This window comes from Lissotriton vulgaris, chromosome 7 (assembly GCF_964263255.1).
Source record: "Lissotriton vulgaris chromosome 7, aLisVul1.2, whole genome shotgun sequence".
NCBI classification, from domain to species: Eukaryota; Metazoa; Chordata; class Amphibia; order Caudata; family Salamandridae; genus Lissotriton; species Lissotriton vulgaris.
The window spans coordinates 774,513,409-774,529,633 of record NC_141695.1 but is presented as its reverse complement, the minus strand read 5'-3'; the positions used below and the strand labels follow the sequence as shown (position 1 = coordinate 774,529,633).

Below are 16,225 nucleotides of genomic sequence, written 5' to 3'. Positions count from 1 at the left end.
GCCCTTTCTAATTTTATGTTTTACTATTATAGCACTACTCACCACACTGTAAGGAGTCACGACGCTTTACATCACATGCACACATATACATTGACAATAAATCATACAACTGTCTAGCATAAAACAATGTACAGGATGTTACAGAAGATAAAGAGGGTTTCTAGGTATAGGAATCACACATTGTCTTGGACTTTATACTAAGATTGCATGGCCAAGAGAAACGCAGTCAGGATTTAAAACATAATGCAGTGCTTGGTGTTGTCCTTTATTACTACCCAAAGAAGCCCATTTAGCAGCCTTATAATAACAGCTTGAGAAAAATTAATAAGGTTTTTCACCAATGCCTTGCAGTTTGCATGCCGGTTCATAGCTCACTGCGTATATTAGAAGGATTGCAATTTATGAACCGCAAGTCATAAAAGGATGTGTGTCAAAAGCGGTAACCAACTTACTGATCTACATACAATATAATCTTTCATCTGCATGTTGCACAATGTGCTTTGTTGAAGACACATTAACCCTCTATACTACTTAAGGAGTCAAAACTGTGACTAAACACAACACAGATATCGCCAGCAAGTCCTTTAATCACCAGATTATCCTACCATTATTGTGATTCCCTGAGATTTACTGGGCACAAAAACTCTATGCAGCAGGTGCTTTAACCCCAGAAGATATTTAAAATGCAGCCTTTGCAACCAATTAAGGGCGAAAAGTTTAACTGTCACATTTCTCCTTTGCACCAATTTCTTTGTGTCATAATCTTTATTAAATGTATAAAAAAAGTATAAATGTACAAGTTGACTTTCAGAATGCATTTCATGACTCAGCCTTTTTTTGTTGCCCACCTTGTCCCCCAATTTATGGCTTCCCAGGGTAAAGTGTTTCCAATTCCAGCACAGGTCCCCAAAGATATCACGTACTCGACTCCTTCCACACCCACACTTAGCCCTTGAACATCTTTTCATTTACCGCTGAGGCACTTTTACCTGAGTGTCAAGCAAATGACTCACAACTGACTCTGTAGGTTAGCTATTAAGTTCAACGTATTAACTCATTGTGCCATAAATTCCTTTATTTTCTGCTTACCTTCAAACCTTTTTCTTCTTTGTTGTACACATATGCAAACTCACTACCATTACACAGGAAGATCGTTGACTGCTGGCACAGTATGCGACTGTTACCTACAGTTAGACCCTTTCTTGGGCAGCGAAATTCAGCCAAGTAGGAGACCTTCTGGCAAGACTCTGCCATGTTCAGAACAGCACCATATGTTCTCAGACAACAGCTCCACCTGCCTGCAATGAATAGGAAATAGAATAGCTTATTTGTAACCCAGGTCTCGGCATTTACTTTTCACATATTATGCAATACAACCAGTATGAAGGCAATAAACAGAAGTTAATGTTTATAGCTTCCACAAAGCACGCATTTTACTATCACACATTGTGTAATACAATCGAAGTGAATGCATCAAAGACATCTTGATATTTCTCGTTTTCTGCTTTTTAGCACACTAGTTTTCATTTTTTGCACAGTGACTACGCAGAGATGGCGCTGTATAAGAATGTACTTAGATTGTTCGTCTATATAAAGGAAGGACATGTTTATTCATTTGATATCTGTTTGAGGATTACCTATGGTGATTGAATCATCTCAACAAGATCACATATGTTTTACTCTTTTGGGAAAAAACGGAAACAACACAAAATAACTCATTAAAAACTTCTACTAGTGCAGTAAATCACTATTTTGATTAGAATGGCTCTGGTACTTCCGTAAACAGAATTCAAAGGACATTCTCTTGAGAAACCCAGTTACATTATATCTTGTAGTGACCCACATCCTGTTCCAAAGGACAAAATAAAATGTTTTGCCAACCATTTTATCTCCTGCCATTTATTTCTTCGGAGGTTTTTCCATGTCTAACATTTCTTTGTGGAAAAATATTTGTCCTCATTTGTTTAAAGTTCCCTTGTTTTCATTTTCTCGAATTTCGACATAAGCCTTTTTGTAAATTATTTACGAACAATTTACGGTACTCACCATAACTGTAACTTTTATCTTTGTTCAATATTATATTTCACTTCAGTATTTCAAATCAATGTAAATGCATTTAATGGTTTGTCCTAAACCTGACTCAAACACGTCTTACATTTAAATCGATTTCATTATTGTTCATTTGTTATTCATTTAAGGTAATTTTTTTTTCCTTTTTTAAATTATTTTTGATTTGAATCATTTCTAACTAATGATGTCGTATTAATTTATATGTACATTAACTGTTCCTATTATTTCATTTTTAAGGTAATACATTTATTTATGTATATAATTAATTAATTTCTTAATGAAATAAATCAATTAAATGAACAACCTTTCTATATCAGAGAGGGATGAGGACCCATGGCAGGGATGATTTTTACTGAAGCACCTTTTTTTTTTCTTTTTAAAGAGTTTTATATAGCGCGAACTAGACCCGAGAAATCGGGTATCAGAGCGCTTTACATGAGCGCCAGTTTCTTTACAGACGGACACATTCATTTTTGTTAGGCACGGGAAGATTACATGATTTGCCCAGAATCACAGGATGTTGAGCGTCGTTGCCGAGACTCGAACAGGGTTACCCAGCTTCGAGGTCGACAGCGCTAACCGCAAGGCTACATCCTCTCCCCTGCAAGTATTTTCTTTGACTATCAGATGCTTTCACCACAGTTCATCATGATACTCTACTACAAGAAGCCAGCATAGAGGGGACTCCTCTCGACTGGATCATTGGTCTTGATTGGACTGGAAATGTCATCCATACTCCTCCTTTCTCATCTAAACCCTACATCATAAAAGCAGGGGTCCCTCAAGGCTCCATCATCTCACCTATGCTTTTCAACATCTACATTAAGACATTACCAGCAATGATCAATGAATTTCGGCTCACATGCTGAAATACAACGTAGAGGACACACAAATAGTTATTAAAACTAGAAAGTCCCAAAGACTTTGGAACTTTAAAATCTTTATTTGCCTCTGAGCCGTTAAACATTGGATGGCATGGAGCCATTTCAAATTGAATGTGTCTTAAACTAAAATACATGTGGCGATTGGAAAAATCATGACCCACTCTGTGCCTGGACTGATGATCTGGGATCACCTCTTAAAGTATTCAAGGAAGTAAGAAACCTTTGAATTGCCATGAACTCCAACTTATCAATAAATGTCCAAGTGGATAAGTTAGCAAGATCAAGCTCCATTACCATGAAAACTCACCGATGTATCCTCCCCATCTAGGATTTCCAGACAAGGTCCAAGCCACTATCACTCCTGTACTGTCTAAACTTGATTATGCCAATGGCCTCTAGCACGGATCACCTCTATCAACGATGAAGACTACTATAAATTCAGAAGTCTGCTGCCAAACTACTCCTACATGTAAAGCCACAAGCCCACATCTCCCCTGGCTTGAGGGCACTACATTGGTTACTGGTTGCCAGAGATCCACCTTCAAGCTGCTTTGTATCACCCGCAAAACAATAAATGGAACAGGACCACTTTTCTTCAGGAAAAAAATCACCAACTATATACAACAAAGGAACCTCTGCTCCAGATTAGCACCCTGCCTCAAAACACCAGCATACAAGAAAAAAAAGTGAGCGGTACATCATTCTCTGTTCAAGCAGACAAACTATGGAATTAATTAACCCCAATCATAAGATCTACAGATAAATATCGTATCTTCGGAAGACTACTCTGGCTCTTTTATATATGACCACCATACTCACAAAACAAATATACAGTATATGCTTGTGTATGTACAGTATATGATTGTGTATGTAAACATGTATTATTGGATTTTCTGTATGTATTTAGATATGTACATTGCTTTGCACAAATATATATATAAAATATATGGATGTTCCTATGGGTCTGCTTAACAAATGTATTCATTGATGGTATATATATATCTGTGTGTGTGTATGTATGTATGTATGTATGTATATATATATATATATATATATACATACATATATATTACCTACTGGCGGTCGCCAGTAGGTAGTTATAGTTAGGATTGTTTTCCATAGGAAATCCGCAACAGTCTATTGGGAATAACTTTGGCGCCGGTTAAAGGAATCTGCCTGTAATTTTCCTTAAATTTGCCTCGCTGTGCTCCGCTCCTTCCCTGAAAGTTTGGGGGGGATTCGTCAAGCGGGGGTCGAGATAAAAGGGGGGTCCCGAAAAGTGTTTTCCCCATGTTAATTTCCATAGGGCGGTTGGACTCACTTTTAGTCCGAACAGCTGAATGGATTTCCACAAAACTTGGCAAAATTGTAGGGACTGGTAGCCCGATGTGCCTTTGCTATGTCTCAAGATATGTGCTCCAGTGGATTTTGAGTAATTTAGGTTCAAAAAAATATATATATTTGGGCGGAGCCTATCCACACAGCTATCTGATTGGCTGTCAGCACTTTATCCAAGAAGTGTTGGCAGCCATCTTGGGACCAATATATATGATAGCACCTCATTAAAAAGCATTGTAGTTAATTGATGGTTTTAGGACTTTAGTTACATTATAATTCATTTGTTGATGGTACCATACTCGTTTTAGGAATTGTGGTGTGTTCTAAGGTGATTTTACCATGTGAAAAAGCCTTCTGCTGTGATATCATGAATCATGTTTGAAAGAAAACTAATATCTCATGATTTTCCCACAGTGGTTTGGAAGGGGATCTATAAGCTAAACTGAAAGCATATTTTCTGTAAATTCACATTATCTTTCTCAGTCATGCGAGAATGAAGTCTGACATTCTCAGTAAAACATGTACATCCAACAAGGACAGAGACTGTCAGTTGATTCCTTTGTGTTGTACTATAGCCTCCTAGAGTGTTCTAAAGAACAACTAGAACGCTGACAGTCCTACTTATAGCAAAGGTATAGCACACCTGAAGCCATTGTGTTGGGAATAAAGTGGTAACTCTTAAAACATTTAATTTAAAAAGGAACAAAATGAGGGGGTATATTATGCCATAGAAAGTATTATTAGTGCTGCAGAAAGAAAAATTAGGGCACATTTTGAGTGACTTCTCAAATCCTCTTCTATTTCATTAAAAATACTGACATGCAGTCTCCCAAGATGGCCACCACAGAGACAAAAGAGCCCAAATGTAGCCTAAATATCACCCAGATGTAGCCCAAGTATAGCCCAATGACAGAATGTCCCAGAGTGTTCTAAAAAACAACTAGAGCGCTAACAGTCTTACTTATGACAAAAGTATGGCACACCAGAAGCCATCTTGATTGGAATGAAGTGGTAAGTCTGAAAACATTTAATTTAAAAAGGAACAAAATGAGGGGGTTCATTTTGCCATAGAAAGTATGATTAGTGCTTCAGAAAGAAAAATTAGGGATCATTGAGTGACTTCTCAAATCCTCATCTATTTCATTAAAAAAATTCTGACATGCAGACTGAAACATGCACATTGAATACCAGCAGCAGACTTCTCTGGTGAGCAGTAGCTTTACTACAGTGATCTAATGAGCAACTAGAGTGCTAACATTCAGAATTTATGGCAAATGTGTGACACATCTGAATGCCATCTTGATGGAACCAAAGTAAACAAGCATTGAAAATGCAATAGATCTCACCCTCGTTTAAGTTAAAGCCATTCTGTTTGTAATGAGGTGGCTTTTTAGCTTTGCTTTTATTAGTGTTTTTTAAACTTTCATGTAAATAACATGCATCTGTATGCATATATGTATATGTATGCATGCATTTATATTTGTATTTATATAGATATACAGATTATATATGTTTATATATTATATATATATATATATACACATACACATACATATATATAAATGCATATGCATATATATGCATATATATGTGTATATGTGTGCGTGTAGAGAGAGGTAGAGAGGTAGAGGTGTAGAGAGGTAGCGGTAGAGAGGTAGAGAGGTAGCGGTAGAGAGGTAGAGACTAGTAGAGAGAGAAGTAGAAAGAGGTAGCAAGGTAGAGAGTAGAGAGTGAGTAGTAGAGAGTAGTAGAGAGTAGTAGAGAGCAGTAGAGAGAGTAGCAGAGAGTGAGTAGTAGAGAGTAGTAAAGAGTGAGTAGTAGAGAGTAGTAGAGAGTGAGTAGTAGAGAGTAGTAGAGAGTGAGTAGTAGAGAGTAGTAGAGAGTGAGTAGCAGAGAGAGAATAGTAGAGAATAGTAGAGAGTAGTAGAGAGTGAGTAGTAGAGTGAGTAGTAGAGACTAGTAGAGAGAGAGTAGTAGAGAGTGAGTAGTAGAGAGTAGTAGAGTGATTAGTAGAGTGAGTAGTAGAGAGTGAGTAGTAGAGAGAGAGTAGTAGAGAGCAAGTAGTAGAGAGTGAGAAGTAGAGAGTGAGTAGTAGAGAGTAGTAGAGAGTAGTAGAGTGAGTAGTACAGAGTGAGTAGTAGAGAGAGAGTAGTAGAATGAGTAGTAGAGAGTAGTAGATAGTGAGTAGTAGGGAGTGAGTAGTAGAGAGAGAGTAGTAGAGAGTAGTAGAGAATGAGTAGTAGAGCGTGAGTATTTGAGAGTAGTGGAGTAGGAGAGAGTAAGTAGTACAGAGTAGTGGAGAATATTCCAAAGTTTGGCACAGCACCACTTGCACAATAAGTCCAATCAAATCATATCACTTAGAGTCCTTATTGAAGCGCTGAATCTTGGTGTATATTCAAATGCTTTTATTTTCCTTAAGTTTATGTACCATAGCCAGCCGAAATGTTTCGTTCTGTACAACAGAACTTCTTCAGGGCGTTCTTATTTCCTTCAAGTTATGTCGGTATCCTGTTGTCATATAACTAGATGTTTCTTCCAAATGTTAGACGAGACGAAAGTACATTCTTATTCAAAGTGACTAGGTATCAATTTTACCCACACAATTCGGGCAGACTTGAGTAATTTATAGTATCCTCAAAGTCAGTCTTTCAAAAATTTTAAAGTATAGGACATGATAATCCAAATCCAAATGTTTCTCAAGAAAAGTCATTTTCAATCGTTCGGAATATCGGTGTTTGGGCAGATATGACCCAGGGACCCCCAGTATGCAAGGGGAATTAGTCCCCCCTCTGCAAACGCGCCAGTGGCCTGCGTTGCAGAGAGGTGTAAAAAGGGGCATAGCCTCATTACACCTCTGTGCAATGCAGCCCCCTGGCGCATACTGGAGGTTCCAGGTGGGCTAGTTGGCCCCCAGGGACCCATAGTATGCAAGGGGAATTAGTTCCCCCTCTTCAAACATGCACGGGGGCTGCGTTGCAGAGAGGTGTAAAAAAGGGTGTGGCTTCATTACACCTCTCTGCAATGCAGCCCCCTGGCGCATACTGGAGGCTCCTGGTGGGCTAGTTGGGGCCCCAGGGACCCCCAGTATGCAAGGGGAATTAGTTCTCCCTCTGCAAATGCGGCAGGGGGCTGCGTTGCAGAGAGGTGTAACAAGAGGCATAGCCTCATTACACCTCTGCAATGCAGTCCCCTGGCGCATACTGGAGATTCCTGGTGGGCTTTCAGGTCTTATATAGTAAGGAATTAGCATTTAAAAAACCTTGCAAATTCACTGAAAAAACCATAGTTTCAGGCCTTATATAGTTAGGAATTAGCATTTAAAAAACCTTTGAAATTCACTGAAAAAACCATAGGTTTCAGGCCTTATATAGTTAGGAATTAGCATTTTAAAAACCTTTACAATTCACTAAAAAAACTATACGTTTTAAGGGTGTTATAGTTAGCTGGACATTTCACTCATACAAAACCATTGGAATTGCTCCTATATAGTTAGTTGTACTAACTATATTTCGCGCTTTTATCGTATGCGCTCGGTTGCTTCCGAGTGCGCTTACGCCGTGCGTATCATGCGGACGCGGTTACGCGATACATCACAAAGTTTTCGTTGGCGGCAATAGCGCAAACAGGACGCTCACCGGGGCGCGCCGCAAGACTGCGCTTTCCGGTGCGCACACTGGTACACGCACCAGGAGCGCACCAGGGCAAAAAAATTAAGAATATACATAAAAAAATAGTATTACATAAATATACAATATAGGATTCATTATAAAAAATACTATATTTGATAGCAATAGAAATTTGCTATTACAAAACCTATGAAATTCACAGAAAAAAACCATAGGTTTCACACCAGTTATAGTTAGGAATTAGCATTTAAAAAACCTATTAAATTCACTGAAAAAACCATAGGTTTGACACCAGTTATAGTTAGCTGGAAATTTTACTGACATAAAACCATTGAAATTCCCACGTTATAGTTAGTTGGACTCACTATAACTTGCGCGCCTGCAATGCACTGCTGATGACGTCACATATTACATCACTGATGACATGGTCAGTGACATCACTCATGGCATCACTGATGACACCATCCTTGAGACAGAGTGACAGACCTCCTTTCAGTGTAATGTAACCCTTGAAACACATATTCAAAAATAGAAACTAAAATGTTCAAAAAAATAGAGATACCCATACCAGTTACAACAACCAATTCAGTAATACCACCATCTATATACACATCCACTCATTCACCAACAGGTCTATATAGTCACTCATACATATATTCACTCATCATATGTAGTGAAACACCTATACATCCTGTTACACACCGACAGTCATCCAAAAGTTACTCACACACATAATCACACATGCAAATAAACTATTGAACATCCATTTATTTGCATATATAGCTATACACACACTACCACCTTACTTCTAAGGAAACTTACACATACTTACTCTCTTAAACAATCACTTATAGAAACACATACTTATTTAAACAAGAACTCTTTCAATCTCTGACTCTCACATGTACTCACTTATATACACCAATACTCACATATACTAGATTAAAACATATGAAGTTACTGATATAGACACTAGTAAGACAGTCATTCACTTACTAACATATACATATACACACTCATTCACCTATACAGTCCGGCACATATGCTGTCTTCAAAACACATACAAACAGTGAGTCAGTCATTGATGCATCTGTGTGCTAAGTAACACCCCCACCAAATCATACAGACATTTATACTGATACTAAAAAAAACATCTAATAACCCATAGAAACACACATGTAGCTACTCACCAACCCATGCACCCACTTATACACAAAGTGAAACACTGATACAAACTTTTAAATATTGAAACAATACTCGCTAATATATGTATTCACTATGATACACTTAATAAGCCAGTTAACCAATCATTTTTTTTTTTAAAACATCCATTAAGACACTTATTTAAACATTTATTCTTCCATGGACCTTTACATATACATATATAAAACATGTTTATTTTTCAGAAAGGCACACATTCATTGGATGGTGTCATCAGTGATGTCATGAGTGATGTCACTGACCATGTCATGAGTGATGTAATATGTGATGTCATCAGCAGTGCATTACACGCGCAAGTTATAGTGAGTCCAACTAACTATAACGTGGGAATTTCAATGGTTTTATGTCAGTAAAATTTCCAGCTAACCATAACTGGTGTCAAACCTATGGTTTTTTCAGTGAATATATATATATATATATATATTTTTTTTTTTTTTTTTTTTTTTTTTAGGTCTCGCCTGTCGATGCGCATGCACATCGAGCAAGCGAGAGTATTGGGACTTATCCACTCTTTCCCCAACTTGCAAGGAATCGTGGCGATTCCTTGCAGTGCCCGTGACTTTTAAGCTCAATGCGCATGCGCATTGAGCTTAAAAGCGCGTGCACATGGCCCCAGCCGCCTGCCTTGCCTACTCTCCCGCCCCCTCACTTCCTGATTGCACGGCCGCTAGGCCGTGCCTCCCCTACTCCTCCTCCTACTCTCCTCCCCTCCCGTCTGTTCCCGCACTCCTCCTACACCCCCGCTCCGCCCCCTCCCCTGCCTAGTCGCGTCGCATTTCTCCTCCCCCCAGCCGCCTGCCTTGTTTATATTTGTATTTAGTCATTTGCATCCTCAGTTTCTTGAAGAGTAACAACTTGCTAGTATGTAAAAAAACAAAAAAACGCTGCATACAATATTACAAGCGAAAACATAAGTATTATTTTTGACCCAGGATCTGTGACTGCGTTATCTTGCTGACGGGACTGCAAAACATGCAGTCTCTTGCGTCACTTCTTAGCCTCCATATGTCCAGGTCTTCTTGAGGAATATCGTCCTATAAGCACACCAACTGCGAAACGTACTAAACATTAGGTTCGACAGTCCCACTTGTGAACAAGTGCTTCGAAAACCAGTCAAAGGAGCAGCTCGTCCCCACCAGTGCAAAGACTGGTAACCGGCGCAGGTCCACCCAAATGCACACAATATTGCCAGTCAGGGCTCCGAGTGCCACTGCCTTACCCACTACAAATTAACATGGAAGCCAAGCCGTTCCAAACGAACGCATACAAAAGCAGTATTTTCTTTCTGCCGCTCGCCAGTCAGACTGCAGGAGTACAAACCAGCCCCCTCCACCAAAGGCCACCCGAGAGGTATACATCTCATTAAGCGCCCGCAATCACTTTGGCGGCAACACTTTGATGACCTCAGTGAGCCTCTTGGTGTAAACATCCAGCCCTTCCATGAGCCCTCACAGAGTCCAGGTCTGCCCGCAAATGCCTTTGAAATGTCTCTCAAGGACAGACAACTGCCTACTGGGGTGAGCTAACCCTTTCAATGCCTCTTTGATAAACACCTTTACCTCATCCTGCAGGGGCTCCTCGAGACCCCCTGACATTTCCGCCACTCTTTTAAAGGCAGCTACACAGACTGTTTTGCTTCTGTGTCTGCCTGCTCACTTCCTCTCCTCTTTCCCACATTGCTTTCAACCCCAAATTAAACACAGCAAATTAAGCTTTCAACATCGCCATGCAGACCCAGCCCACAAACATGGTTTATTCTGATCTTTTTTTAATCACACACGTAGGCCCCCGCTCCGCCCCCTCCCCTGCCCGCCGTGTCGCATTTCTCCTCCCCCATCCCCTTATCTGCCTTCCCTCCGTCTGTTCCCTCTCCCCGCTCCGCCCCCTCCCCTGCCCGCCGTGTCGCATTTCTCCTCCCCCTTCCCCTTCTCTCTCTTCTCTGACATGCAGTGTGCGGCCCTAACTGAAGTAGTGTAAACCCCGGCGCACAATAGCCAACACCCTCACTCACCCTCAACCCCTCACCCTCACTCACCCTCAACCCCTCACCCTCACTCACCCTCAACCCCTCACCCTCACTCACCCTCACTCACCCTCACCCTCACTCTCACTCACCCTCAACCCTTCACCCTCACTCACCCACCCTCACCCTCACTCACCCTCACTCACCCTCACTCACCCTCACTCACCCTCAGCCCCTCACCCTCACTCACCCTCAACCCCTCACCCTCAACCCCTCACTCACCCTCACTCACCCTCAACCCCTCCCTCACTCTCACTCTCACTCACCCTCACTCACCCTCAACCCCTCAGCCTCACCCTCACTCTCACTCACCCTCACTCACCCTCAACCCTCACTCACCCTCAACCCCTCAGCCTCACCCTCACTCACCCTCACTCACCCTCACCCTCACTCACCCTCAACCCTCACCCACCCTCAACCCCTCACCCTCACTCACCCTCAACCCCTCACCCTCACCCCCTCACCCTCACTCACCCTCAACCCCTCACCCTCAACCCCTCACCCTCACTCACCCTCAACCCCTCACCCTCACTCACCCTCAACCCCTCACCCTCACTCACCCCCTCACCCTCCCTCACCCTCACCCTCACTCACCCTCACCCTCAACCCCTCACCCTCACTCACCCAACACCTCACCCTCACTCACCCTCAACCCCTCACCCTCACTCACCCTCAACCCCTCACCCCCTCACCCTCAACCCCTCACCCTCAACCCCTCACCCCCTCACCCTCACTCACTCACTCTCACTCACTCACCCTCACTCACCCTCACCCTCACCCACCCTCACCCACCCTCACTCACCCTCACTCACCCTCACTCACCCTCAACCCCTCACCCTCACTCACCCTCAACCCCTCACTCACCCTCACCCTCACTCACCCTCACCCTCACTCAGCGCAACCACAGCATCTTCACTAAATATATTTAATAAACGTTAAGCTATTGGCAATATAAAATAAAATCCATTTTATTTACGTATTAATTATTAATTGTTTTTTAAAGCCATTGATTTTTTTTATATCAATACATATAAGTCACATATAAGTCCCGTTAATACAAAACATGTTGCTTTACAAATGCTAGAGGTGTCACATTTACAAAAATTATAACTATTGGCTTTGTAAATAAGAAAGCTAATAATTTAGCTATTTAGAAAAAACAACACATAAATAAAAAACAAAAAAATAAATAACACCTATAGCTCAAACTTTCCTACTGCGAGACCTATTGCATTTCCAATGCTTGTTTTTTTTTTATTATGCTTAATGTGTATATGGGTCACTGCACAGTTTACATATAAGTTATTTAATTATATGTGTATGGGTCTCTTGTTTTCTTAACAATCACAATGTAAATATGTTCATAACAACAGCTTCACTATTGAAATGTTGGGGAAAATACTAAATAAATATAAACAATTTTAAAAAACAAAAACGAAATTACAATTACTTAATATAAATAAATAAGAATTTCTTTACCTAAAGCAACACTTGGAAGTCTGAGTTTCTCAATATTTATCCATGCATGTACATACGGGACTCATAATACATGTTTTTAACTCTTTAACATGTTCCATATACATGTATATCTTTTATGGAGTTATGCATCTATATATTTATTTATTTACTCCCACAGTAGAAAACAAAATCACCACCTCTCTCCAATACACTACCCTCTCATCCTATACCTCTTTCAATATATAGCCTCTTAGTCCACTCTCTGACTCATCCCAAATCTCATTTTACTACTCTTCCCCACTTTATTCTATTCAATCCAACTAACAGATTCACAAGACTACCGCTCCACTTACCTTGTATATCCCTATACTAATCCACAACAAATCCTTTGGGTTCCAGAGAAGCATTATATAAATGCAATTAAAAAGTTACTAGTCAATTATTATACGAATTGAGCCATACCAAATTTCCAATTTTATATAAAATTTACACCTTTTACCAATAAAATCTGATAAAACCCAATTAATGGAAAATCATGGAAGAAGAGTTAAAATCCCTTCCAAATAGCGCTGCTAATGTCTGCAGTTACGTTGATACGTCAGGAAGCCAGAGCACTGCAAGTGTGGGAAGCTAATGGTTTAAGTTTATCTAGTTTGCTACATTTTATTGCTCCATTCCCAGAAGGAACTGCACTGATGGGAACGGCTTACCGGCTTGATTGTGGCACTTTAAATCGCCATCCCAATGTAATGTCACTATCAGGACATGTAAAACACAATCATATGTCCTACCTTTCACATACACTGTACCTTGCCTATGGGGGTGCCCTAAGCCTACCTGAGGGGTGTCTTACATGCAAAGAAATAAGGGAACGGTAGTGCCAGGCAAGTGGGTGAACTTGCCAGGTCGACAGGGCCCATTAAAACTGTGAGCGCAGACATTGCACTAGCAGGTCTGAGACACCATTGAAAGGCTACTGGTATGGGTAGCACAATCAGTGGTGCAGGCCCACTAGTAGAATGTGATTTACAGGCCCTGTGCACACACAGTGCACTTTACTAGGAACTTACCAGTAAATCAAATATGCCAATCATGGAGAACCAATCATAATATCACTTTACACAGAGAGCATATACACTTTAGCTCTGATCAACAGTGGTAAAGGGCCCACTGTCCTATTGCCAACAAAAACAAGGTCAGAAAAATAGGAGGCAAAAGGTAAAAAGTTTGGGGATAAACCTACAAAAACGGAACGGTTTAACACCATCCCAATGTAAGATGCTGCATGGCAACTAGACACTCAATGACATTCAAAGATCGTTCCCAGGCATACACTAGTTCCTGCACCAGGTGTTCTTTTTGTATTTGTTACTCTAACATTTCTCTGATCACCATTAATCTTACACCTCAAGATTACTTTCTGTACCTTGCTGATGGGCTCTTCATAGAAGGCAATTCCAGGGATTATCATTGCCGCTTGAAGAGCAGCTATGGAAGTCATTACCTCCTACTCCCTGGAGTTCACAGAATACCTAGGGGATCTTACAGAGTATGTTGGGCATAGGCTGTAAAGTTCCTGGCATCTTAAGTAAAACAATTTAATTCAGTTTCCTTGTCAACTATGGTGAGATGGTACACAGGGGTGTGGAATTTAATAAAAATATCTACTTGTCCGTGGGACAGATTGCTTCATAAATCTACTTCTCCTGTAACAAAATCCACTTGTCCCTTTGGTGCCATGTACTGCAGCAGCAGATTATGGCAGCAATCTCATTATATAAGAGCTCTGTTAATAGCCTCTACGACTATGCCAGCGCTCATATCATAGTAGGGTTTTAATACTAACAATTCATGTAATTTGCCACCTTTCCGCAGATCTACATAATGCAGGCTGGAGGTAGCGAGAAGCAATATTTTCCCATGGTTGGAATGCCCTATTGAGTCTGTGCAAACATACTAGCAATGTTTTTTGGGGGGGTTTTTTATCAGCTCGTCTCAAATATTTTAGCATACAGAGAAAGGCTGGAAATGTACTCCTGACAAGGGCAGAAGTAAAACTTCTTCAAGTGTTGGGGGGAAAAGTGGCTGGAGGGAAAGTGAACTTGTTATTGCTCAACAGATTTTCGCTTGAGCAAATCTACACTTGCTTGGGCTAAAATACAGTCCACAAGTATTTTCTAGGAGTTCGATTTCCTGACATACTCCTATAAATTCTTTATTGAAAACAATAAATCTGCACTAATGCATGGACATATACCAATACTGCATTTTTGTGACTTTCTTTGAGAATTGGGCCTATGTTTATGTTTAGGTCTGATGTTAACCAAGACCTTTTGTTTTTATTAAAATATTTCTCTTTATATCAACTGGCTGGCTTCACTGTCAATGACTGCATTCTGCTCTTTCACAAGGAGCATATCGGCACACAAAGTAGTTTGGCTCAGTGCCAGGACCTAATGGGGCAATGTGTGGTTTAGGAGTCCAAAAATATTTTAGATTTTGCCAATTTTTTTTATAATGATAAGGGCCCAGCTGTTCCCACAACAATAACGTTGTACAAAAACCATCAATGTCCTACCTGTTGGATTTGCCAGTGCTTGTTTGTTGTCATGTTTCCTATAATATTACCTTAACTGCAGATAATGCCCTTGCCTGATCCATAATGTGGTACTGTAATCTGGCACTCGAAGGGTTTGTGCTGCAAGTGGTCGGGCATACTTGTTCCGAGGACAAAAAAACATGAAAACTTTTTGTCTTTGACCTAAAACAATAGGTCCTGGTTGTGTTCTTCTACTATAGGGAATATGGACAATAAGGCATCCAGAGCCTGTGGGATGAGGAAGTTTACTGGACATTCTGAAATGGGAACACTAGTCAAAGTCCACACTTATAAGAATCTGTTTTACCTAAAATTGATAGACCATGCAACGGTGCATGTGATTAGGATGCTTTTAAAATTCTTAATATGCACTTGAGAGCTGGTAATAAAATGACATTTTTCCTAGCCTGTGTGAGCAGAAACCTATGAAATTTCATAAACACAGAGGCATGTATTATACTTTTTAGAAAAAACTTCATTATGTATGGAATGAGAAAAGAAATGTATAACGTGCACAGATAACGTGGACAGATAAGGTATATGATATTTTCCTGTGGTACAAAGTTCATTCTAATAAAATACATTTGTTTTTACGTGTTTTAAACAGTATGCATGATACTCTTTTCTTTCGTTTCTATAGAAGTTCAGCTACCTTCGAGACGCTGATGGAAATCACCAATATGAAAGAACCTATAGTTTGTATGGAAAATCCTCGACTTCATGATTTTATGATTGCCAAAAGTGAAGAAAGCTTGTCTGAGGATAGTTTGTACCAGAAAGATATCAAGGCAATCGTTTTAGTAAAGGGGTCTTTATTTTCTTGAGCACAAAGATATATAACCTAAAAGATTTGATAAACATTATGCTGCTGTATGATCTGCTTTTATTACATCTCTGGAGCAATCATAAATAGCTGTATATACAATCAGGGCCAATGGAATTCTGCGATTCTGCTGCTGCATTTTCAGCATAATCATGGATTTGGCATACAATCCATCTTATG

The 16,225-nt window shown here is 40.2% G+C and overlaps 1 protein-coding gene across 1 annotated transcript in view; it reads right to left on the bottom strand.

The window, feature by feature from the left end:
- Positions 1-16,225, bottom strand: part of FAAP100 (FA core complex associated protein 100) — a 347,891-nt gene that overhangs the window by 292,856 nt on the left and 38,810 nt on the right. Inside the window, exon 2 of the mRNA XM_086931007.1 lies at positions 1,090-1,298. Within this exon, the coding sequence (XP_086787133.1) occupies positions 1,090-1,254 (165 nt within the window). The 5' untranslated portion in view covers positions 1,255-1,298. The remainder of the gene's footprint in view (positions 1-1,089; positions 1,299-16,225) is intronic.